This window comes from Sarcophilus harrisii, chromosome X, assembly GCF_902635505.1.
Source record: "Sarcophilus harrisii chromosome X, mSarHar1.11, whole genome shotgun sequence".
Classification (NCBI taxonomy): domain Eukaryota; kingdom Metazoa; phylum Chordata; class Mammalia; order Dasyuromorphia; family Dasyuridae; genus Sarcophilus; species Sarcophilus harrisii.
Window position 1 is genome coordinate 40,180,647 of NC_045432.1, and position 26,360 is coordinate 40,207,006.

Below are 26,360 nucleotides of genomic sequence, written 5' to 3' on the forward strand. Positions count from 1 at the left end.
AAAGGGTGGTAGAAAGAAGAATTAGACAGAGATGATAAGTAAAGATAGAGTGGGCATTTATTAAGCACTTACTGTGTGCTAGGCGCTGTGCTAACTGCTAAGGATACAAACATAAGCACAAAGGAAGTCACTCTCTGTCCTCGGGGAGCTTCCATTCTAATGGTGGGAGAGGGCAGACTCACGTAGTAAGTGAGGTGGGGGGGCCTGGTTCCCAGCTCGCCTGGCACAGTCTAGCAGGGCTCCAGGGGACAAAGTTCTGATGGGAAGGAGATGAGCAAAATGGCACCAGGGAATTAGTGCTTCCCAGTTTACAACAACCTTGACCTACAGATGCCAAGACTAGAGCTGGCAGGATCCAAAGCTCTTCAGGGCAGGGGTTTTGTTGATTTGTTTCTATAATTCTAGGATCTAGTACAATTTCCTGACATGTAGTAGGTGCTTCAGAAACATTTCTCAGGGAAGATGGCTCCAATCAATCACCACCACTGCCAAATGACTCCTTTGGATTGAGCCAGCTGCCAAAAGAAAATATAAGGTGACGAACTTCCAGGCTAATAGGGCCCATCGAGGCAACTTTGACATCAAGCCTTCCGCCACTGAGATCCAATGAGCACGTGTGATGGGAACCTTGGCCTTCTGCCTCCTCCACATCAAAGTGATTCTGTTCAAACACTTTCAAGTTCAGTGTATCTGAGTGAACTCAAATGAGTGATGGACAGAGAGCTGGGTTTGAGTTCCGCCCCCAGCACACACCATCAATACGACCTGCCCATAGCCTGGGCAGTGACTTGCTAAGAAAGTTACTCACTAGGTCCAGATTTCTTAAACTGCGGTTCTCGATCCCATATGGGGGTCTCGTAACTGAATGTGGAAGTAATGGAACTGTGACTTATTATCAATAATCTATGTTTGATTTTTAGCCTATTTTATATACCTGTATATCCAGGGTCACATAAAAATTTCTCAGGCGAAAAGGGATCGCAAGTAGAAAAATTTTAAGAAGCCTGGTCTGGGTAACCAGCACCCCCCACTCCCCAGGGCCAACCAATCAAAAGCTTTGGTGACTCCAATGATACGTTTTGCAAGTTATCTCCAGGCACCTTTAGACAAGACTTTACAACCTTGGGTTCATGCTAAACTCAGGGAATCCCAAGATATCAAATAAATATATTATATTAATTATATTATATCACATTACATTACACTACCACTACACTATATTATATTATATTATATTATATTATATTATATTATATTATATTATATTATATTATATTATAAAGATAGCAGAGGCTATCTCAGGACCCAGGGTCACACAGCTAGTGTCTGAATCGGGATTTGAATCCAGAGCTTTCCTAACTCCAAGAACAGCACTCAATCCACCATTCTATGCACCCTCTAAACACTGCTCTTCCTAGAAGATGGCACTCAGAAATGAACCCAATGACCAACGAAGAGTAGAGTTGGACTATCAGCTCTTGTTCCAGATGCTATCCCTCTGTTAATGTAGCCTCTCACTGCCATGACACATCATTAACTCATATTGAATATATATGGTCCACCAACCTTGGGGCCCATGTCTAGTACTTTTCCCTATCCGATTTCACCTCATTGGACTGGTCTACTGATAATACTGGGCAGAAGAGAGTCTTCTGGCACTCTACTAGGACCTCCTTCCAGCTCCACCTCCACCATTCTGTTCTGAATACCTAACATGGCCACAGCAAACTTGGGCTGGAAGCGGGAGAACATCATACGGAATCTCCACACTTTGGGGATCGGACATTACATCCTTATGGGCTACATGCTGCTCTAAGCCAACAGAGTGCAAGCCTTCCATTCCACTGCATAATGAGAGTTGCTAAGGATGTAAAACTCTTCATAGCATGGCCAAGCTGCTGCAGAAACTCCCTGAGCACAGCTAGGCTGGTCTCCAAAAGACAGACACACTCTGGCTTAGAGAGCACCCTCGGGTGAGTCTGGAACTGGATTCGGATTCAAAGCAAATTAAGATAATGCTTGTAGAACACTTGGTGAACCTGAAAGCCCTTACTGAAAGTTAGCCATCTGTTAGGAACGTCCTCATCCTCATTCCTGCTATTACTATCATCGTCATCATTCTGATATTATCATCTATTTTCTTCATTTATTAATCACCATTGTTCAGAGGTGACGGAGAAAGTGGGTAGGAGCCCAGGACACAAGGTTGATGACGGCCACAGTGGCAACCCTTGAGAGGAAGGAACCGAGACCAAAAGGGAAGGCCCCAGAGGCCTCTGCCCCTCCCCAGTGGATTCCCAAACCGGACCCTGGCACTTAAGACAGCACCTGGCACACAGTCGGTGCTTAATAAATGTTTACTGATGTACTGATTGAGCCCAGCTCCACACTTTGAACCATCTGCCACAGAACGCAACTGCCTCTCAGTCTCCTTGCATCATCATCATCCTCTCACAGGAAGAGATCCATTCTACAGGCCCAAGTTCGACCTCCAGCAGCCACTGGCAGGGGGCTCCCATATCACAGACTTGAAAAGACTCACATGAATACATTACAAAGTGAAATGAGCAGAACCAGAAGAACATGGTATACAGTAATAGTAACACTGCATGATGATCCACTGTGAATGGCTTGGGTCTTCTCAGCAATAAACTGATCCAAGACAACACCAAAGAACTCAATGAAAAATGCATCCCACCTCCAAAGAAAGAACTGATACAATCTGAATGCAGATTGGGGCTTTTGTTTTTCACGTCAGTTTTTTGAGGGGTTTTGAGGGGTTTTTTCCTTTTGGTCCATAATAAGGAAATGTGATTTGCCTGATTGAACATGTATAACCTACATCACTATCTCATAGAGGAAGAAAGTGAGAGGAAGGAAGAAAATCTGGAACTCAAGTTTTTAAATGAATATTAAAAATGGTCTTTAACACTAACAAGTTATTTGGACTCCCAATCTTTTATTCCCTTGATTTCGTTTATGAGGAATATCATTGATTTTTGCCACCAGACACCAAGCCCCATAGAAGGCGTTACCCACAATGCTTTTCTGCTTTCTCTAGCATTTTCTCGGGTGGGCGTACAGAAATTTACTTTCATTAAGAAACTAAATTTTTACAAATAATGGGAAGGAAAAGCAAATGCAAGTAAATCAAGAACATTATTCCAATTTGCTAGATAGAGAAATAGGGCAGTTGATTGATGAAATACTTTTTAAAGTTTGGGGCTTTTTTTTAAGTTTCATTATCAGAGACTTTCTTAAAGGAAAAATTTAATATAAAGCAATCACTCCTTTTTGTCACTATGTTTCCTTTTATTCTTTCTGCATTTTAACACAGACAAGACTATTCCTACTCTAAATGATTTCATTTGTTTCATGATAAAGGATGCTGAAAATATTGTCTTTCTATGTAATTGGGGAAAAAGAATTTTAAAGAGGGGAAAAACTAAAAACAAAATGTATGCTGAGGAGTATTCCTTCCAAAGGCTCCAACTAAACACAGTAATGAGAAATTTGGCAAGAAGTCTACAAATATGGGATCAAAACTTTGGGGAACTTTTTAGGTCTGAACCTATGATTGATTTCATGGGGCAGGAACTCCCCTACTGAAGCAGAGGGCGGCTTGGCAGTCACTTACAATCTTGAGAGAGAGTTAATTGCCTAGAGCACTAAGAGGTTAAGTGACTCCCCCAGAGTCACACCCTCGATCTGTGTCGGAGGCTACATTTGAACCCAGATCTCCCTGGCTCCTGCACCCATTATATCGGGCTGCCTGCCAAAAAAAAGTTAGCACCAATTAATATAGACTGCATCACAGGCATATCTCATTTAGCACTGCAGATTTATGTCTGAGAAGCTGTGGGAAGACTGCCTATTCCCAAAAGGCAGCTACTCGGAAAGCCCGGGGGAACGGGCCATTTAAATGTCGGTCCCGACTGGGGCGGGCTGCAAAGCAGTTCCCTACTTGTGAAGTGGGGCCTGGCCAGATTAGCCTGGCCCAGAGCGACTTGGTGACGGTTTCCAGGAAGCCAAAAGAATGTGGAGAGGACTTTCCCTGAGGACCACAAGGACAGGGGCTCACTGGGAAACAGGAGGGGTCTGGGCAAGCTACAAATGCAAGGCTCACCACATATAACTGAAAGAGGGGTCACATAGCTGCCTTTCTCTGGGAAAGGCAAGACAGCTGTTCACCTGGGACGATTCCCGAAGAGGCTCGCCCAAATGGGCCAGATTCGGCCTCGACCTGCTTCACTCCAGACCCACGATTCCATTCTCTGTGACACGGAGATGAGGCATTTGTTCTTGAGGCCTCCTTAAGAACCCCTGACTAAACAAGGAAGTTAGCATGAAACCTCTTATCCTATTCTGCCATCCCAAGAGGCTGAGGTCAGCAAGCAGACACCACTGGGCAGGCGCTTACAGGCCGGATGTGCTCTAGTCGGTAGGGACCGATTTAAGGTGGAGCCATTACTTTCTTTGTGTTTCCTGCAGCCTTGTTGTTCCTAAAGCACAGCTTGGCCCAGAGAGACCGAATGAGAGGCTTTGCTGGCTCTCTCTGCTCTACTATTAAGTTGTCTTTGTTAGAGATGCCTATTCATCTACGTGTTTATTGTTGGCCAGTGATGGCCACAAAAAACCTTTGGTAGCAAAGTTAAAAAGGGAACAACATACCAATTCAGAGGAGCCCAGTGACCAAAGGATTGATGATGAAACATATTTGCTTCCACTCCATAGAGAGGTGGTGCACTATGGGTAGAGAATGCTGCATACACTGTCACATATGGTTTTAGATGTCACTGTGCCATGTTTTATATTCCTCTCTGTCACTAGAGACCATTCCAAAGGGTTATTGGGAAATGCCAATGAAGTTGGGTTTTTTTTGTTTTTTGGGGTTTTTTTTGCCAATGATGTTTTAAAAAAAAATTTTTTTTAAAGTAAATGCTCAAGAAAGTACCAATAATCCTTGGGAGAAAGTTCTCTCAAGTTTTACTTACCATTCGGCTTAATTTCTCTGACATAATTACTGGGGAACCAGCCGGTTTTCCCATTGAGCGTGCCTTCCCACCAGCCACCTTCTTCCACGCGAGTGACGTAAATGATATCACCTTTGCAGACCGACAGCTCATCTTCATTGGTCTGCTTAAAGTTGAATCTCGCCTTCACCACCAACTGGTGATTCCCATTTTCAGTCATCTCCTGGTACAAAAGAATGTACGGTCAGCTCAGTGATCACCAAAAGCAAAAAAGGAGAGCAATAACCAAAAAAAGCAGCATTAGGCCAACCTCCCTCAGTGATGACCAAGGCCAGGCTGCCTGGGATCCCTTCCAGTTCACTGGAACGGACATGGGAGGAGGCCAGGAAGCCAATCCCATCGCTCACTCCAATTGATTGGAGGGTGGATTCTGTGGTGGTTTAAAGTGATTTGATGGCGGCAATGTTTGGAGGGTGTGGAGAGGGAAAGGAGGGCTAATGCTTTCTAAGAGATAGCCTCTCCAGGTTTATGGACTGCAAGGTCAAAAGAGGGAAAGGGAGAGCGCAGAAGAAAGGTACCACTCAAGAAAGCAGGGAGAGGGGATAATTCCAAAAGGAAAGGATGAGCTTATCCTGAATCTAGAGTTGGCAGGGACCACCGAGGCTTACCTGTGGCAGTGAAATGTCTTGCTCAGGGTCACACAGGTAAGAACTAGCGGAGGCAAGATTGGAACCCAAGACCCCTGACTCCCAAGCCAACCCTCTTTTCATTGTACGGTCACCATTCTTTGGAGAGCCAAAGAGGAATAACTGCAGAAATGTCTATGACACTTTAAGGTTTGGAAGGCGCTTTCAAAACCTTTTCGTCACGGGGTCCCACAACAACTCTGGGATTCGGGACTAATCGTCACCCCCGTTTTCCAAATGGAAAAGCTAATGTCCAGAGATGAAATGCTTTGCCCAAGGCCCCGCGGTGAGCAAGGACCCAAGGCGGGATCTGAAGTCTGCCCCTCTTCCCCCGACTGCAAGTATGGGACTCTCCTGCTGTGTTATATTCTGGGTGGAGCTAAGAATACCAGCTTTTAGGGGCCCCCTGACCTTGCAAGGGAAGAAGAGCAAAAAAAATCCAGCAAACTCAGCTATGATCTGGTCAGGCGAAAGAACACACCTGCAAGATTCTGCCCCGTTTCCATTGTGGAAAGTTTCTCCCGCACCCAAAAGATTGTCTGACTGGGAAGAAGTGGTGGAGCTCAACTGAGGATGCTACCACGGGCTGAGATTTCCAAGTGGAACACACTCATCAGGAGGCCAGAGGGGACCAGGGAGAGCAGCAAAGAGCAGAGCTGCAACTAAGGCAGAACAACTGTGCTTTTACCCCAAGGCACTAAATTCTGAGGGGGCTGCCAACGCTTGCAGGCCTTCATATGTTGGGGTAAATGTCTTTCCCACCCGCCATTCTTTTTCTTTTCTTTTGTGAGGCAATTGGGGTTAAGTGACTTGCCCGGCTCGGAAGTGTTAAGTGTCTGAAATCGGATTTGAATTCAGGTCCTCCTGACTGCAGAAGTGGTGCTGTACCCACTGTGCCATCTGGTTGCCCCACCCCACGAGGAGTTTCGCACCGGTGCCCACCCCTGCCCCACGCAGCTAAGGCTGCCTCGCCCCTAGTATAATACATACCGCTGCCTTTGAATGCCTTCTTAGCGCTGGTGTCGAGTTAGAAACCGCTCCCGGGAGGTTAGTCTGAGAACTAGAAACAGCACTAATGGAAGAGAAAGGCTGGCATGGTCTTTCCGAAACCTGGTGATCTGTGGAGGCAAGAGAGGCCGAGATGGCAGTTCCAGCTGCAACTCACTTCTTTATACAACACAGACGAACCAGGGAAAGGCGAGTACTCCCACCTCATCCTTTTCGCAGAGGAGGCTCAAACTCAGGAGGGGAACAGACATGTTCAAGATCACCCAGGGAGTAACAGAACTAGGATTAAAACCCAAGGCCTTGGATGCCAAATGGTAACTGAAATCGCTTCTCAGCGAATGGCAAGCTGGCCCTGAGCTGATTCCCGGGCAGTCGAGCTGTGACCGTGACTCAGGCAGCCAGTGCTTCCCTACCTCCTGCCTCCGTGGGGGGCCAGGCTCCTCCCCAAATGTCTTGGCCACGCTTCCCTTGTCACACCTGAGACCACAGAGCAACGTCTCCCCTGAGAGCCACAGCCCGACAGCTCCAGAACCAGCACCCAATTCTGTCAGCAAAGGGGGGTCAGGGAGAAGTCGCCCGGTGCCCAAATAAATATTGTGAGGGGGAAATGGCGTGCAAAAGGACCTGGAGTCAGGAAGACTTAGGTCAAACTCCTGTGTCTGAAACTTACTGAGTGATTGTGGGAACAAGGCATTCTGACTCTCTGAACCTTAATTTATTCATCTGTAAAATGGGTATTCTGGCTCAGGATTGTTATGATGCTCAGATGAGGTAATAATGTATCTTCAGCATTTTGCTAGACCTAAAGACCTCGAGCAAGTTTATTTAATATTATGAGCAACTGCTTCTTTGAGAACTATTTTCAATTTTTTTTTTGATTTTTCTCTTTTTTTGCTTTCACCAAGTCATTTTCCCCTCATATAAGAAACGCACTGCATTCTTAGAAACTGCAGTGGCAAGGAAGGACCCGGAAACCTGGCCCAGAGTGTTTGGCAAGACAGGGTATCATTTGGGTGGCCCCCAAAGGGATGCCTGTCACGGACAGTTCCCAAAATGAGCTGGGCTTTCTGCTAGAAGCCTGCCAACGATATCTTAGGCTGGAAAAAAAACCAAGATGGCTCCCAATGGGCTCTTTCCCATCGAATGTCACCACTGCCAAATGTGCCAAGGTTTCTCACCCCATCCGTGATGGATCAGCTGTCCCGTTACTCTCAGATGGCAGTCTGGGTCCCAAGAACCCTCTGGGCTGCGGGGAAGGGGAAAGCCTGCCTGATCTGGAAGCGCCCTGAGGGCAGGACTCATGACTTAACTTTGGAATCAATCTCAATTCCTTACTCAGCAAGAGGGATCCAGTGAGGACGTAGTGAACAGCAGGTGAGTTCAATTAACCAATAAGAAGAGGTGACATTTCTGTGGTGTTTGAAGCTTGATCAAGCATGTTGCGGCTGTGACCTCATTTGAGGTTCATAACAAAAGGTTGGTGACAGCATTCACCCCGTGAAAGACTCCATAGGATCGTGGGTCTTGAACTAGAAGGAACCTTAGGGGGTCACTCAGTCCAAACCCTTCATTTTCCAGATGTGGAAATTGAGACCCAGAGAGGACATGACTTGCCTGAATCTTGAGCTAAAAGGGAACATCGGGGTCATATAGTTCAGTCTCCTTGTGCAATAGAAGAAATTAAGGCCTTAGAGGTAAATGAAACAACAAGGTCACATGCTGGCTGCCATGCTGGACTTTGATCAAGAAAATCTGGATTCAGATCCTTACAGACATCCTAGTCATGTGAGTATGGGGCAAATCACTTCCTCTCTGAGTCTCAGCCTGCTGATCTATAAAATGGGTCTAATAATACCGACCACCTCACAGGATCATTGTGGAATGATATGGAAGCATGAATTCCTGTTACTAATACACACGATGACACTGAGGCTGAAAGAGCTGAAGTAAGTTACTCAAGGTCACCCAGCCAGAAAGGGTCAGCAGTGGGATTTAACTCCAGCTCTGCCAGAGGCCCAGACCGGCCCTCTAGCCCCCTTGACCACCCAGATGTTGAAATATCAAAATTGAGCTTTAAATAGACACAAGCTCCCATTACTTGGACTTATGGAGAACCAGAAGAAGTCTAATGATTTTTAAAAGGGAAAGTTTTCCACACACAGTTTATGATCATATTTTTATCTCTTAGGAAAACCAACATGGTTTCAAGAAAGACTCAGAGGCGGAAGACGGGTTGCTGAGTCCCAGTTTCCCACTCCAGGTAAATTTTGTGGCTCTGTGCCTCAGTTTCCCTTTCTGCAAAATGGGGATAATGTGTGCCACCACACAAAGACACCCGGGCATTTGCATTGTGGCTCTTTCAGCCATGATGCCTTAATAGCAAAACTGTTCCTACCTTGAACTGGACCTGAGCTGGCTTTTTGGGAACAGGAGTCAGTGGGGTAGCCAAGAGATTGCCATGGCACAACAGACACAAATGAGCCCCCCACTCCCCACATGCACCCCCCCACACACTCATCCCTCCCTGCCTTACCTTCAGTAGCTTTGTTGACAGCTAAAAGGGTGCTCAGTACTCGGGAGAAATTGTTGCCGGTGTAAAGGTCACAAGGATCAAAGACCTGCAGGGAAGGAAAGGGAGAAGCAAAATGTGAGACTCCTTGCACTCAAGCTAGCAGGCCCTGGCAGAAGGAAGGAAGGAGGGGGGCTCTTCTTCTAGCTCTGCAACTCAATTTGCAAAGCTAAGAAGGAAGCCTCAGCGTATGCTGTGGAGCAATAAAAGAGGCAGCCCGCCGGCCCGCCAGACCGCCTCCCGCCCCAATCCACCTGCCTGCCTGCCTACCTTCCCACCAGTCCCCTGCCTCCCAGCCAAGCTGGCTGTCTAATCATTTGTCCAGGTTATCCAGACCTCATAAAGAACTGAGAACAGAACATGGAAAGAAGGGGGGAACGCCGCCCACTCCCCAACCACCAAGTGTAATGAGAGGATCTGCTCCCTGCCCTGGCTCTCTCCAAGCGCTTGGCCTGCACTGCCCTTGTAACCACCAATGTTCACAGAGTCCTTCCCAAACATGCGGGCCTCCACACAAGAGCCCAGAGAGGGAAGTGCTCTTGTTATCCCTCCCTTGACAGATAAGGAGCATAAAGCTCACAAGTTAAAGGGACTTAGCCAGGGTCACACAGCTTGAAGAAGGGCTTCCTGCCTCCAGCTTGGACACCAGTCACAGTACCACACCTCCTCCCATGCCTCCCATGGCCATCATTGTTTATAATTAGCAACAGATAAATGAGGTGATGTTTCCAATAGATGAGGCCAACACTTCTGTTTTTACCCTAAGGGGTCATTTCTTTATTTGGGGTTCTTTGTTGTTTGGTAGTGGCCTTTCCCAATCCCCCACTTCAGGTTCAGGCCTGCCTTCCCAAATCCTGCAGGAAATAGTACTCTACCCCAGCTGCAGGGCAAGGCCGGGCCCCTTATATGGCCCATTCGCCTAGACTCGGACCCACTGCACCCCCATACTGCCTAGACCCTCTCTTAATACATCCATTTTCTCAGCTCCCCAGTCTCCGGTCTGGGCTCTGAATTCTTGCTAGAGCCACCTTCTGGGACTTGGGCCCTTGATTGAATTCAATGACTTATTACTAGAACTTTTCCCTTAGTGATGAGGTTCCGTACTTAAAATATTAGCTCTCCCCAAAGGTATCTGCCATTAAACTGTCCCTTAAATCATAACATCTACTATTGATGCTATCGCTGCCATGTGAAGCAAATAGGACAAATATTGTCAGTTATGGTATCCATAAGACGAAACCAGCCCAGAGAAGTGCGTAAGCAGGCCACGGTCACAAAGCCAATACGTGATTGAGCGGGGACTAGAAAGCAGGGCTCTGGACTCCATTTCTCTGTAGGAATGGAGGACCCAAGATGATATGGAGCAGGGGTTAATGGGAGACGGCAAGAGGGCCCTGGGGCCTCAGGCCGAGCCGGGGGAGAAGAATACCCCATCTAGTGGGGAAAACTTGAGCTTGAAACTGGCCATGCCCACACGCATGAAACATAGCCGAGCACCTATGAAAATGGCTAAAATAAGTGAAACGGTGGCCTTAAAAAAGAAAAAAAAAAGGCAGAAGAATTGGGGGAGGGAGCTCCCAACAACCCAACAGGCAAAAGAAAGCATATGAGGGCAGCAAAAGGAAATGAAGATTAGCTACAGAGAAGGGCTCAATTCTAAAGTCCAAGAGGAGAGGGGCCAGCTCTTTGTCATCTTCCCATCTCCCACAGCACCAAGAGCACATACTAAATCACTGTTTAAAAGAGCCTGTCGATAGGCAGTCACAACATCAGGTAACCATCCCTGTGATATCACACAGGGGGCCACAGCGGGTCTATCCAAGGCCAAGTCACCTACGGGTTCCATTCTCGGGACGAGCATTAGCAGAGTTTTTCCCACTCAAGCCAGGTGAAGAGAAATGATGATGATCAGAAAATCCCACCCCATCTTGGCAAGCAGAACACGATAATGAGGAACCTTCTTGGCAAAGGTTCCCTCTTCCTCCGTCTTCTTTTGGGGGAGATCCGAATGCCAAAGAGAACCAATCTCTTCTTACCTTCTCCTCTACAAAGCTAATCAGGTGCCCGTCCAGAAACGGGCAGGTTATAGTGGTCCACCAGCACAGAGCTCACCAAAGTGGAGCCATTCTGGTTCTAGGTCTCCAGAAACCCTCTCATGCCTCTGGGGAGGACTTTAGCTAAAGCCTCCCGTCCCTTTGGCAGGAACTCAGTTAAAACATGCATGCTGCTGCCCACCGGCTCCACATGGCTCCGAGAATAAGACAGGGGAGACCTATCCAGGCAAACTTTCTCCCTCTCTTCCTGACTACAGCTTCTAAAAATAGACATTAGGATTCGGCAGCCCCATAGCACTGATGTTTACAATAGCCACGAAATCTGAGGAAATTAAATCCAATCAAACCAGCGTTTTAGGAAGCCAGTCTTCACTTCTAGGCACTATTGCCTGACAAAGCCAAAAACAAAAACAAAACTTTCGCCAGTCTATACTCTCAATCACAAGCACCGAGAAGCATCAACGTGGAACAATGCTGAAAGAGCAATGAACTCGAAGTTGAAAGAGCGGGGTTGGAATCCCAGTCTTACCATTAACTAACTGGGTGTCCTTGGTCAAGTAAAGCTGCTATGTATATTTTTGTACATATTTTCTTGCTGTCAATAACCTCCCCGGGGGATAGTCCCAGTACTGGAATGTCTGAGTCAAAGGGTATGAACAATTTGGTAATTTTTCTTGCATAATTCCAAATTGTTTTCAAGAACGGTTGAAGCAATTCACAGCTGGACCAGCTGTGAATTAACACGCCTGTCTTCCCACAGCCCCTCCAACAATGAGTTTTTCCATCCTTGCTGGCTTGATGGGTGTGAGAGAATTGTTTTAAGTTTCATTTCACTGATTAACAGTGATTTTCACCATTTCTTTCATGTGGTTTTGACCATTTCTCAAATCCTTTGCTCAAATCCTTCGACCACTGGTCTACTGAGCAAGCTTAACTGCAGCACCTAAATTAAGGAGGGGAAATTTTTAAAAATTAATTTGGTTTTTTCAATAGCTTTTTTATTTTTCCAAATACATGCAAAAAAGAGTTTTCAACATTCTCCTTCTCAAAAGGTTGTGTTCCAAACTGTTCTTGCTCCCGCCCCCTTCCCCTACCTAGCAAGCAATCCAATATATTAAGCATGTGCAGCTCTTCAAAACACATTTTTCGATTTCTCATGCCGCCCAAGAAAAATCAAATCAAAAGGGGAAAAAGCACGAGAAAGAAAGAAGGAAAAAACAAGCAAACAAACAACAACAAGGTGAAAATACTAAGCTTGGATCCATATTCAGTCTCCATCATTCTCTTTCTGGATGCAGAAGCTCCTTCCATCACCAATCTACTGGAATTGCCTTAAATCAAAAAGGAGACATTTAAGAAAACCTACTTAAACTCTCTATTTCAAAGAAAAGAAATTAGTATTAAAGATTTGTTGACAGTATGCCAGAAACATCAGCGGGGTCCACTGCTTTCTGACTGTTTGAGAGGAGGCTGTCCGTCTGGTCCCAAACCTCCCAAGGAAGTTGTCAAATGGCTGCTCGGGTGACATCGCAAGCACCAAAAAGTAGAGAACGAAGTTACTACATCTACTCTCGCCAAAGCTACCGATGATGTCTTAATTGTGACTCTGAGGGCCTCCTCCTCAGTCCTCATCATCCCTGACCCACATCAAGCTTCCTTCTGGATGCTCTTCACAAGTTCCGAGCCACTGCCTCTTCTAGCTCTCCCTGCTACCTCCCGGGCCTACCTCCCTCCCTTCCTACCCTAGCCTGGGTATCCCACAAGGCTCTGTCTGAAGCCCTCTACTCGGCTCTCTCTAGCCCTCTGAGATCTCAACAGCTCCCAAGGACTCAATTATCATCTCTAAGCAAACGACTCCCAAGCTCATGTCTCCAGCGGAAATGTTTTTCCTGACTTCAGTTCCAAAGTGCCAACTGTCAGACATCCCTACTTGCATGGCCTGCTGTCATCTCAAAGTCAACATGTCCAAATTAAAACTCATTAAATGATGAAACATGCCTTCCTTCCTCTGCGCAAAGGGTGGGGAGGGGGGCCACAGGGGCAAGATTTTGCATATGCTGTCAACCTCTCACTGTAATGACTGTTTTTGCTTAATTGTTTTCCCCTATTAATAAGGGAGGGTTCAATGCTTGGGTGAAGAGCCGAGAGGGGCTTTGAGAGACAAATAAAAGGCATCAATTAAGCTTTAGCTGAAGTAAAGGAAGGCTGAGGAACCAGACTGCTAATGTAATAAACAATATACGGAAATATATTCTGTACACAAATATCATATATAACATATAGCCCATGTAAATAGAGCTGCCAACAATAAAGCCTCAGATGCAGGGGAATAGGTCGGAGGACAAAAGGATCTGGAGGCTGGTCATTTGCTACAACAGAGGGCAGGCTACTTCAGGTGGCTCTCTATTTTTGTATTGATTTGAATGTTCTGCTTTATTACATTCTATTAGTGAGGAAGAACGGCCTCTGGAATGGATGTGGTGCTGGGCCTTGGTCACGAAAGGGCCTCCATGTACCTAAGGCCACCGTCTAGGATTCTGGGCTTCTCTTTGTTAGTAAAAAAATTTTTTTTTAAATTTAAAAAAAAAAAGAGTTCTGCTACCCTTAGAAACTCTCAAAATCTATCTCCTGTGTACATTGACTTACTAGAGAAAGGGACTGCAAAATCCCTCAGTGAACACAGCTACCCATCACTGCCCTTTGGAATAGGAGAACCCTGAGTTACAGACCACTTTCCCAGAGTCACACAGCCAGAATGGGATCAGTTTCCAGCTTCTAGACTTGTTCTCTACCCACAATCCCATGCTGCCCCCCATTATGATTTTTTTTAATTTTCAGAAAAGGTGAAAGCATTTGCTGATCATCTATTCTCTGTCCTTCTAACAATTAAGAGAACGTGGTCTGCTGGGTATTCAGGGCAGGAGAGATAACTGCAGAGATCCTCAATTCCTTCACTCCATCAATTGATTGATCACTAGGACTTCCTGCGATGGAGAGCCAAGACTCGGGGCTTCCTAGGATAGCAAGCCAAGAAGAGTCCTCGAGGGCTTTCCCTGTTTGATTCTCTTGTCATGGTGCTCCTCTACTGCCCTTTTGGGGTATAGGAGAGGGAGTGTTGCTCTGCAAATCAGGACCAGCCCCTCCATACACAAACTCCCTTGCTCGGAGATCTAGGCAAGTCCCTTGTATCTCATGGAGCCTCAGTGATCTCATCTATAAAATGGGGAAAGGTCCTCCCATCCTCCCTCGGTGAGTTGTGATGAAAAGCGACAGAGGGATAATCGAATCCAACCCCCTCATTTTACAGAGGAGCAAACAGAGGGAGTGTGACTCACTCCGCAGTACACAGCTCCTAGGTGGCTGACGTAGGACTGGAACCCAGGCCTTCCTGAGTCTAGCCTGACTCTGTCCACCTCACGGCCTCTCAGGTAAAGCGTGCGAACCTTAAAAGCCTACACAGATCTAAGTTATATTTTAATATATTTAACATCTACTGGTCATCCTGCCATTTAGGGGAGGGGGTGGGGGGGGGTAAGAGGTGAAAAATTGGAACAAGAGGTTTGGCAATTGTTAATGCTGTAAAGTGACCCATGTATATATCCTGTAAATTAAAGGCTATTAAATTAAAAAAAAAAAATTAAAAAAATAAATAAATAAATAAATAAAGCCTACACAGGGCGTTCATAATCCCAGGGGCTGCACAGAAAGACAGCAGGATGGAACCAAAAGGTTACCGTCACTAACCTTTGCCTGAAATGTGGCTTTCCTTCCACCATGAATGTACCTAACAAGATTTCCCTCCCCAAAGGTTTCCCCAGTGGGCCAAGAGGACCCAGACACCAAAAAGCCTGTTATGGACAACGGGGGTACTTTAATCGTTGTAATTAGCCACCTCCAGCAGCCTCAGTTTCCTCATCTGTATTACGGCCAAAAAAAATCATTTGCACCAGGATTTGTGAGTGGGAGGGGTCTCAGAAAGGCTGAAAACAGGGGAGATGCCAAAGTTATCTGGGGTGGGGGGGGGAGGCAGGCTCCACAGTACGCAGGGCTAGACTCCCAAGATGACAAAATGGGAATAGTCCTGTCCTTGGACAACCTGCCCAACAATAAATAGGCCTGAGAGAAAGGAGAGCCTCTCTCCTTGTTAACGAGCGGGGCCAAATGAGCTGCCGCGAGCAGTCCCCGCCTCACAAACACATGACTTCCAAAGCACCTGCTGCTTTCAATCCCCCTCCCTCCCCATTCCCCCATCAGAGCCAGCCCCCTCCTCTAGGCAGCCCTCCCCTCCCCCCAGTTTCCAGGCCCATCACCGAGCCCCCACCCCACCTCTTGCCAGGGCCGGCCTTCTGCGCCTGGTCTCCAGCTCCCGGCGGCTCCCGGAACTAAGGCAAACCACCCGACCCAAAGAAGAGCTCTTAATGTATCTGTCCATAAAAGCCGAAGATTATTTTCATGGGGAGTGTGTTTTAGAAGACCAGAAGATCAAAGACTTAGAGCAGGAAGGAGCCTCTGGTTCAGCCCACTCACTTTACAGATGGGGAAACTGAGACTGAGAGATAAACTGACTTGTCCAAGATCACACCCAGGGATCACCAAGCTGGAGCTCAGCTCAGAGGTCAACTAGTCCCAAAGCTTCATTTCTGAAGGAAGAGACCGAGTCAGAGAGGCAACCTGTCAAAGTTCATGAAGCTAAAAAGCAGCAGAGGTTCTCGGGTTACAATCCAGGTGTTCTTGCTGCCCAGTCCAGCTCTGAGCCCGGGAACACCTTTGCAGAAAAGAGTAAGCAAAACCCAGAGAGCACTTGAAATCAGGCCCACCAAAACACCTAGGAAAGCCGCCATAAAGGACATTGCTGAAGAGCGAAGATCAACATGGTGACCAAACTTGACTCCAAAGAACTGATCCAGAAGAAGCCCTCCCTCCCTCTAGGCGGAGAGGCGGGGAGCTACGAGTATGAACCGGGCACAACACAGGATGGAGTTGACACACGATAGGTCTTGCTTCACTGCCGTACCCGTTATACGGGTGGGCTTCATTTGGGGGGGGGGGGAATGGGGATCATTGGGACGTGACAGCAACATAAAAGAAAATGCATCAATACAACGGCTTTTTTTAAGGGGAGAAATTACTTTTCAAGTTTCAACCGAGCGATGGTTGACTTAAAAACAGACTCTGGGAAGCCGCTGTTGTGTACCTGAACGTGCTTCCTTCCAGCTCTCTTCTTGTTCCCTTTCTCTTGGATTAAATGTGTCCTAAAACCAACTCATGCTCACCTTTCCTCATTTTAGACAAGATATACACCTTTCTGAGAACAAACTTCTCCTGCCGACCTCCGACACTGGCAGCAGCCCCCTGCTCGCCGGCTCGAGGCAGCCCCAGAAGTCATTTACCGCATCCCCCATCCTCAATTTCCCAAAAAGACGATGGAGCTCCCAGGGAGGAAAGGCTCCATGAAACCACAGATATTAAAGAGACTTGAAGCAAGGTCTTCTGTACCCCAAAGCCAGGGCCCTTTCCACTAGTTCCCTCCACTGGCCATCTGTGCCAAAGGCCCTGGACAGCCCGGGCTGGGTTCCAAAAGGCCTGCCATGTCCCTGCCTGTCTCCCGTTCTGACAGGTGGGGGGAGGAGGTAGGCACGAGAGCTGGGGCTCCTTCGCCCCTCCTCACCCCCCGGCGACATGTCTAGCTCATCTCGTTCTGGCTTGGGTGGCATTCCGAGGTGGGGGATGGGGAGGGAGGGGGCTAAATGGGACACCGGGGCCAAGGGCAGAAAGAAGGGCAGAAGTGATGGCTCCCCTCACTCTCGCCGAGTCAAGTTGGCAAGCCAAGGGGAAAAAAGGCCAAATCTGAGCAAAGGGAGGGCCGTTCCCCGGTGCAGAAGGCTTGGCTTTGCCAGATCCAGAAGACGGGGAGAATATGGTAAAGGACGCTGCACTGGGGGGTGGGGAGACCCTGCTCGGGTCCCAGCTCTGCCATCCTCTCACCGTGTGACCTTGAACAGGTACCTCCCCGTTCTGGGGAGCTGGCACAGGTAACCCTCATAAAGGAACAGAAGGGGGGCAAGCTCTCAGATCACCTGTGGCTCCCACAGCCTAGGCTTTGGGAGACCCTTTCTCTAAAAGCTGCCCTCTACCTCCAGTGAGCCTCCCCTGACCAGGACCACTGAACTGGCAGGGACCTTCAAGGCCACCAAGTTCAACTCGTTCTTGTGATAAAGAACGACACTGAGGTCCCAGGAAGAGGAAAGCACTGGCCCAAGGTCACAGAGCTGAGTGGCTGGGACAGCCGGTTCCAGCCTGATATGATCTCCTCCTTCAACCTCCACACACACAGCACCTAGGGATGCTCCATACAATGGACCTTGGCTGGATATGATGCAATCATTTTGGGGGAGGGGAGGAGGGCACCGTTTTCTGTCTTCAGTATCTCCCCTGACCCCACCAGTACCCAGCACAGTGCCACCACCCCGGCACCCCTCGATAAATGCCCGGGAACTCCCGGCGTGGAGGCTTCTGGAATTAATGAAGATCGCCACCTTTCCACGATGAAGTTTTTGGGCGCTGCTGGAGGTGACAGGACTTGGCCAAATTCACACTTAGTAAGCGGCAAAGGCAAGATTCCAACCCAGATTTTCTGGACTCAGTCTAGCACTTCAGCTACTGTGCCCGGCTGCCCCCGGGGGGGGGGGGGGGAGAAAGAGCACTCCGGGTTCCCCACAGCCCTCCAGAAATACTCCGAGCCCTTAAAGCCGAGGCTGGCAAAGTCACCAGCTTGGGACATCGTGAGGACCCAGGGGCTCTTGGTTCCTCGAGTCCGGAGCCCACAATTTCTAGCCGGTTCCACTTGATACAGGACATCTGGTGCCCTCCTAGTCCCACACAAACCTAGAAGCCTGGCTTAGTCCAGAAGAAGGTCAAAGGTAGAAAGCTATGGGCGTGAGCTTGGGCTTGGGGGTGGGAGTTCAGGATGAGGGGGATGGAGCTGGACTTGGGGTTAGGGGTGAGAAGTGGAGGTGAGGAGGGTGGGAGTTGGAGGGCAGAGTGGGGGAGGGGTGAGTTGAGGGTTGGGAGCCAGAGGCGAGCTTGGGGTTAGGGGTGGGGGTTGAGGGATGGAGCTGGGCTTGGAGGTAGGGGTGGGGATTGGGTGTTAGGGCGTGGGAGTTGGAGGGTAGAGTCGGGGGCTGGGAGCCAGAGGTGGGCTTGGGGTTAAGGGTGGGGGTTGGGGTATGGAGCTAGGCTTGGGGTTAGGGGGGGAATTGGGAGTTAGGGGTAGGGGTTGGAGTTGGAAGGCTGGAGTTAGGGGTGGGTGGGGGTGGAATCGGGGTGGGTGAGGGGCGAGCTGGGGTTTAGGGACTGGGGGTTGGAGCTGCTCATGGGGTTAGGGGTGGACAGGGGGTTGGAGTTGGAGGCTGGAGTTGGGCTTGGAGTCAGGGGGAGAGTTGGGGGTTGGGGTTGGAGCTGGGCTTGGAGTTAGGAGTAGAGGCTGGAGGGGTGAAGCTGGGTTAGGGGTGGGGTGCAGGGTGAAATTGCAGGTTAGGGAGTAGGGGTTAGGCTGGGCTTGGGGTGAGGAGTGGAGTTGGGGGTGGGGACCAGAGGCAGCCTTGCAGTTAGGGGTGGAGGGTGAAATTGGAAGTTAGGGGATGGGTCTGGAGCCGGACTTTGGGTGGGGGGCCGGGGCGGGCCGACGCCTCCTTCCTCAATCTGAGGGCGCCGTCGTGCACGGCCCCCAACGACGCGGAAGCCCGGATCCCCGGGCCCCTGTCCGTGGAGCCAGGCCGGCTGAGCCCACTGGGTGCCAGCGAGGGAACTCACCCTGGCGGAGCCAGCGAGCCGGAGCCCCGGGCGGTGTCGGAGGCTGCAGCAGGTCCCTGTGACCGGCTCTAGGCTTCGGGGCAACTAGAGGGTTGCTGCGGAGCTGGGGTGGTTTTCCTTTCCCCCTTTGGAGCTGGCAACCAATAGAAACGCACTGGGCGAGGAATTCTCGGGCTTCCTGCAGAGGGCTATACAGAAGCGGCTTTTCCAAAACTGGTCTGGCATTTTTAGAAGGGCCAGTCAGTGCCGAGGAGACCTAATCCAAACCCCCCGAGGCGGGGAGAAGCGGGCTCAGATAACAAGGAGCATCAGGAATGGCATCCATTGAGCCCTGGGCCTCAGCGTGTACATGCCCAAATGTACACCACACCTTCTGTAGGCCGCCTCCCGGGGACCGCGTCCAACAGCGCTCATTCCCCGGCGTCAGACAGAGCAGGGGCCCGGGCCGCGCGAGCCAACCCCCAACGCTCTGTGTCGTGGGCCGATTCTAGGGCCAAGAGACCAAACCAACCCGGGACGGAAAGCCAGCCCTGCCCTGAAGCAACTTATAGTCTAGTGGAGGACACGGCACAGAGACACAAACATACACCTGATTACCCGAGGATACACAGAAGCAGCCACTGGGGAGATGGGAAAAAGAGACTCCACCCGAGCTCTGACCTGAAGAAAACCAGGAGAGGGATTTGGACAAAGACTTCGGCTCAAACCCTGACTTGGATGTTCACGGGCGGGGGAAGTCACCCGATCGCTCCGGGCCTCAGTTTCCCCGTCTGCAAAATGAAAAAGTTGGACTCGACGGCTCCCAAGGACCCTTCCAACAGGCTATCCACGAGCCAGAATTAAAGCCCAGTGGGCGCAAAAGTCAGTCTGGGCCAAAGCACTGAGGTGGGAGCTCAACTGCCACAGCCACAAATTGGGCTGGGGCACGGAGTGGGTGAGGTTGGCCGGAGGCCAGTTGGGGAGGGCACGAAAAACCATCGGGGGACGGCAGCCGAGGCAGCAGGGTTGCTGCTGTCTAACTCTTGTTCTTTGGTGCAAGGGAAGGTTCACTGAGAGTGTGGTCGGGAGGAGGGTCATATGTGGAAGTGGCCCCCATAAAAACCAAAGACACTGATGAAAATGAAAGAAAATGAGAAAGCTTGAGAAAGACAAAAAAAAAAAAAAAAAAAAGGAAGGAGAGAGAATCAGAGGGATGGAGACAGAGACAGAGACAGAAAAAGAGAGACAAAGAGAAGGAAAGAGAGAGGTGGAGACCCAACAGACAGGGAGAGACAGAGAGAGATACACAGAGAAACAAGTCAGACCCAGAAACAGACCAAGACAAAGAGAGACAAAGATGGAGACATAGATAGAGGAAGACAAAGAGAAGAACAGAGTTAGAGACCCAGACAGACAGAGATAGACAGGGAGAAACACAGGGACACACAGAGACACAGAGATAGACAAAGAGAAAGACACAAAAAGAGACAGAGAGAAACAGGGATAGACAGAGGAAGAAAGACAAAGAAAAAGAGATGGAGACCCAGATTGACAGAGATATACAGAGACAGAGACACAGAGATACACAGAGAGAGACAGACAGACACAAAAAGTCAGAAACAGAGAGAGACAGAGACAGCGTGAGGGAGACCAAGAGACCCTGAGACAGAGATGAACAAAGAGAGAAAAAGAGACAAAGAAAGATGGAAGAGGGGAAGAAGAGAGGAGAGGAAGGGAAGAAGGAGAGGAAAGAGAACTGCATCTCCAAGCATGTATTGTGTGGTGGGTACAGTCTAATTTGTCAGGGCGTAGCAAGAGCTGAACCTGGGATTAAGGATTAATTAGGCTAAGCAGGCAGGGGCCCCAGTGAGAGCTTTTCATGAAGACGGCAGCCCAGTGGCACTGCCAACATGGATACGGGGTTGATCTTGTCCTGAATGCAAGGACTCCAGCTACAGTCAGAGGGAGGCATTTCTCACGGCCTGGCCTTGGGTGCCAACCCCCGATGGCCACCAATGGGGATGCGCAGCTTAGCTGGGCTGGTTATTCAATACCCCGTCAGGGGCTCAACCGGTCAGATCTGGAAGGGCCCCCTCAAGTAGTCTCCCGTTCTTTTACAGATGAGAAAACTGAGGCCCAGAAGGTCAAAGGGATTGACCAAATGAGAAACTGCTAGCCAAAACTGAGGTTTTCAATTTATTTTCAAAGGCTCTGAGTTTCCCATGCATGACCATTACAAAGTACCAGACCTCAAAGCACAGTTAAGGAAAAAAAAAACCAGCTGATTATCCACAAGATAGAGGAGACAGAACAGAGAGAGGGCAGGAAAGCAATGCAAATGGCATCTTTACTGAGCAAAGTGTGGCCCTGGAGAGAAGGCCCAAGTTTTCCGTTTCACATTTCCAAACATGCCTTATCTCAAAACGTGAGGCTTCATCTATCCAGAACCCCCAGGAAAAGTCATTCTGGATAGCTGAAAATCAATCCCTTTTAGCATCAAATTGGGTTTTTTGGGGGGGAGGGGGTCGCCATTTTTGTGATAATCTTCCTCCTAAGGGAACCCAAACTGTCAGCCTTCTGACCCTGGATTGTGATAAGGGAACAGCATTCACTTGTTTTGGCCGGTCCAGCCAACACCTCCTGGGCAACTCCCTGTCAACTCCCTGTCATGTACAACACGTCCCCTAACTTCCCCTCCATTTAAAGCGTGGCTCTGAAATCGGGAGCCAGACTCTAAAAGCAAGAACAGAATCTGCCATTTCTAGAAATGGCTGAAGATGTATCCCCTCATTGACTAAAACACTCCTGGCTGCTGATCCCTTACAGAGGGAGCCATCCCCCATTGGAATATAAGCTCTGGGAGGGTATATCTTTCCTGCTCACATCTGTACCCCTGGCACTCAGCACAGTATCTGCCACGTAGAAAGCACATGAAAAACCCTTGTGCAGCTACTCTAATATATCCACACTTCCCTGTCTTCTTATGCAGAAGCTACAAGAGCAACCCACACTTAACACCGTATACCAAGATAAGATCAAAATGGGTCCCCATGATTTAGGCATAAAGAACGAGATTATAAATAAATTAGAGGAACATAGGATAGTTTATCTCTCAGACCTGTGGAGGAGGAAGAAATTTGTGACCAAAGACGAACTAGAGACCACTATTGATCACAAAATAGAAAATTTGGATTACATCAAATTAAAAACCTTTGTACAAACTAAAGAAATGCAAATAAGATTAGAAAGGAAGCAACAAACTGGGAAAACATCTTCACAGTTAAAGGTTCTGATAAAGGCCTCATTTCCAAACTATATGGTGAATTGACTCTAATTTATAAGAAATCAAGCCATTCTCCAATTGATAAATGGTCAAAGGATATGAACAGACAATTTTCAGATGATGAAATTGAAACTATTTCCACTCATATGAGTGTTCCAAATCACTATTAATCAAAGAAATGCAAATTAAGACAACTCTGAGATACCACTATACACCTCTTAGATTGGCTAAGATGACAGGAAAAGATAACGATGAATGTTGGAGGGGATGCGGGAAAACTGGGACACTGATGCATTGTTGGTGGAGTTGTGAACGAATCCAACCATTCTGGAGAGCAATCTGGAATTATGCCCAAAAAGTTATCAAACTATGTATACCCTTTGATCCAGCAGTGCTACTGCTGGGCTTATCCCCCAAAGAGATACTAAAGAAGGGAAAGGGACCTGTTTGTGCCAAAATGTTTGTGGCGGCCCTGTTTGTAGTGGCTAGAAACTGGAAAATGAATGGATGCCCTTCAACTGGAGAATGATCGAGTAAATTGTGGTATATGAATGTTATGGAATGTTATTGTTCTGTAAGAAATGACCAGCAGGATGAATACAGAGAGGCTGGAGAGACTGACATGAACTGATGCTGAGTGAAAGGAGCAGAACCAGGAGATCATTATATACATCAACAACGACACTGTATAAAGATGTATTCTGATGGAAGTGGATTTCTTTGACAAAGAGACCTAACTCAGTTTCAATTGATCAGTGATGGACAGAAGCAGCTACACCCAAAGAAAGAACACTGGGAAATGAACTGTTTGCATTTTTGTTTTTCTTCCCAGGTTATTTTTACCTTCTGAATCCAATTCTCCCTGTGCAACAAGAGAACCTGTTCGGTTCTGCACACATATATTGTATCCAAGATCTACTGTAATCTATTTAACATGTATAGGACTGCTTGCCATCTGGGGGAGGGGATGGAAGGAGGGAGGGGAAAAGTCGGAACAGAAGTCAGTGCAAGGGATAATGTTGGAAAATATTACCCCGGCATGGGTTCTGTCAATAAAAAGTTATATAATTATTTAAAAATAAATAAAACAAAACAAAACAAAACAAACAAACAAACAAAAAAGAAGCTACAGGAGTTTACTTGAACCATTAGCTGATGGCTTAGCAATATCATCATAATGGGGTGGAGGGTTCAGATCTGTGATTTCATTGATATAGGGAATTATATACGAATTGACAAGTATTTGGCAACTGAAGCACCACCAAGAGGCAAGTCACTTAACCTGGTCACTATATACTTTGAGCCGTGACTGAAATGTGGGCCTTGACTTCAGGAAGACAAGAAGCTTCTCAGTTGTCAGGATGGGGTCATAGTACCATGTACCATGACTATCTAATGGTCACTGAGGCACACAGGACTGTTCGTTCTTAGACCGAAAGTCGCATATTGCTATGCTTTTGAAGTTCTTGCGCCTGCAAGAACTAGTTTCCCATTTCTTCTTCACCAGTTAATTTTTCGCTCTACTAAAGCATAACTTCTTCTGATAGTCTTTGCCCATTGTAGCTCAATCCCCTACCATCAACCCTTCCAGCTTCCTCCAAAAAATCTGCTTGTGATTTGGTATAAAGTTTAGAAACCAGCTCACCAAGCTTATTAGAATTATGTATAAAATAAAAGTAAACTGCATGAGCTCAGTGTATAGACTTTCACCTGAAAGCTGAAATAATTAAAACCATTGAGAGCTAAGAGACTAATAAGTACAGAATCTCAGAGCCAAAGTATTCAAACACAGAGGTGAACAAGTGTAATGCTAAAAGTGATTCTCAATTTCACCCCATGGAGGCTCTCTGTAAAAGAAGTTACTTATACTGTACCTGGGCTATATCAAATGGAGAGTTGGCTACCTAGGACTCTGGAGATCTCAGTCACCTCCAACACAAGAGAAAAGGAGAAAAAACATCAATAAATGAAATTAGCAAATTTAACCCACCTTCATCATTCACCCCTCCTCAGCAAGGGAACTGCATGAGCTCTGTGTATAAACTTTCACCTGGGAGCTGAAATAGTTAAAACCACTGAGAGCTAAGAGATTAATAAGTACAGAGTCTCGGATCCAAAGTATTCAAACACAGAAGTGAACAAGTGTAATGCTAAAAGTGAATAAGACCCTGAGTCTCAATTTCACCCCATAGAGACTCTCTGTAAAAGTAGTTACTCTGTACTTGGGCTATGTCAAATAGAGAGTTGGCTACCTAGGACTCTGGAGATCTCAGTCACCCCCAACAGAAGAGAAAGGGAGAAATAACATCAATAAGTGAAATTAGCAAATTTAACCCAACTTCATCATTCACCCCTCCTCAGCAAGGGAACTGCATGAGCTCTGTGTATAAACTTTCACCTGGGAGCTGAAATAGTTAAAACCACTGAGAGCTAAGAGATTAATAAGTACAGAGTCTCGGATCCAAAGTATTCAAACACAGAAGTGAACAAGTGTAATGCTAAAAGTGAATAAGACCCTGAGTCTCAATTTCACCCCATAGAGACTCTCTGTAAAAGTAGTTACTCTGTACTTGGGCTATGTCAAATAGAGAGTTGGCTACCTAGGACTCTGGAGATCTCAGTCACCCCCCAACAGAAGAGAAAGGGAGAAATAACATCAATAAATGAAATTAGCAAATTTAACCCAATCATCATTCACCCCTCCTCAGCAAGGGAACTAACTGCATGAGCTCTGTGTATAAACTTTCACCTGGGAGCTGAAATAGTTAAAACCACTGAGAGCTAAGAGATTAATAAGTACAGAGTCTCAGATCCAAAGTATTCAAACACAGAAGTGAACAAGTGTAATGCTAAAAGTGAATAAGACCCTGAGTCTCAATTTCACCCCATAGAGACTCTGTAAAAGTAGTTACTCTGTACTTGGGCTATGTCAAATAGAGAGTTGGCTACCTAGGACTCTGGAGATCTCATACCCCAACACAAGAGAAAGGGAGAAATAACATCAATAAATGAAATTAGCAAATTTAACCCAACTTCATCATTCACCCCTCCTCAGCAAGGGAACTGCATGAGCTCTGTGTATAAACTTTCACCTGGGAGCTGAAATAGTTAAAACCACTGAGAGCTAAGAGATTAATAAGTACAGAGTCTCAGATCCAAAGTATTCAAACACAGAAGTGAACAAGTGTAATGCTAAAAGTGATTCTCAATTTCACCCATGGAGACTCTCTGTAAAAGTAGTTACTCTGTACTTGGGCTATGTCAAATAGAGTTGGCTACCTAGGACTCTGGAGATCTCAGTCACCCCCAACAGAAGAGAAAGGGAGAAATAACATCAATAAATGAAATTAGCAAACTTAACCCAACTTCATCATTCACCCCTCCTCAGCAAAGGAACTGCATGAGCTCTGTGTATAAACTTCATCTGGAGCTGAAATAGTTAAGAGCACTGAGACTGAGAGACTAATAACTACACAGCCTTAGATCAAAATATTTAAGCACACAATTGAACAAGTATAATGCTAAAAAGTGATTCTCAATTTCACCTCATGGACACTCTGTAAAAGTAAGTTACTTATACTGTACCGCTATGTCAAATGGAGCTTTGGCTAGCTAGGACTCTGGAGATCTCAGTCACCCCCAACACAAGAGAAAGGGAGGAATAACATCAATAAATGAAATTAGCAAACTTAACCCAACTTCATCATTCACCCCTCCTCAGCAAGGGAACTAACTGCATGAGCTCTGTGTATAAACTTTCACCTGGGAGCTGAAATAGTTAAGAGCACTGAGAGCTGAGAGACTAATAAGTACAGAGTCTCAGATCCAAAGTATTCAAACACAGAAGTGAACAAGTGTAATGCTAAAAGTGAATAAGACCCTGAGTCTCAATTTCACCCCATAGAGACTCTGTAAAAGTAGTTACTCTGTACTTGGGCTATGTCAAATAGAGAGTTGGCTACCTAGGACTCTGGAGATCTCAGTCACCCCCAACAG

The 26,360-nt window shown here is 47.3% G+C and overlaps 1 protein-coding gene across 5 annotated transcripts in view; it reads right to left on the bottom strand.

Moving 5' to 3' along the window:
- Positions 1-26,360, bottom strand: part of ARHGEF6 (Rac/Cdc42 guanine nucleotide exchange factor 6) — a 117,024-nt gene that overhangs the window by 77,692 nt on the left and 12,972 nt on the right. For 4 of the 5 annotated variants that reach the window (XM_012553310.3, XM_003774853.4, XM_031944798.1 and 1 more), the window contains 3 exons: positions 9,201-9,285; positions 6,650-6,777; positions 4,995-5,196 (listed from right to left, as the gene is read on the bottom strand). In XM_012553310.3, coding sequence (XP_012408764.1) covers positions 4,995-5,196; positions 6,650-6,777; positions 9,201-9,285 — 415 coding nt within the window. Of the gene's footprint in view, positions 1-4,994; positions 5,197-6,649; positions 6,778-9,200; positions 9,286-19,102; positions 19,170-26,360 lie in introns of those variants that run through there. The other variant, XM_031944800.1, reaches the window with a different exon arrangement.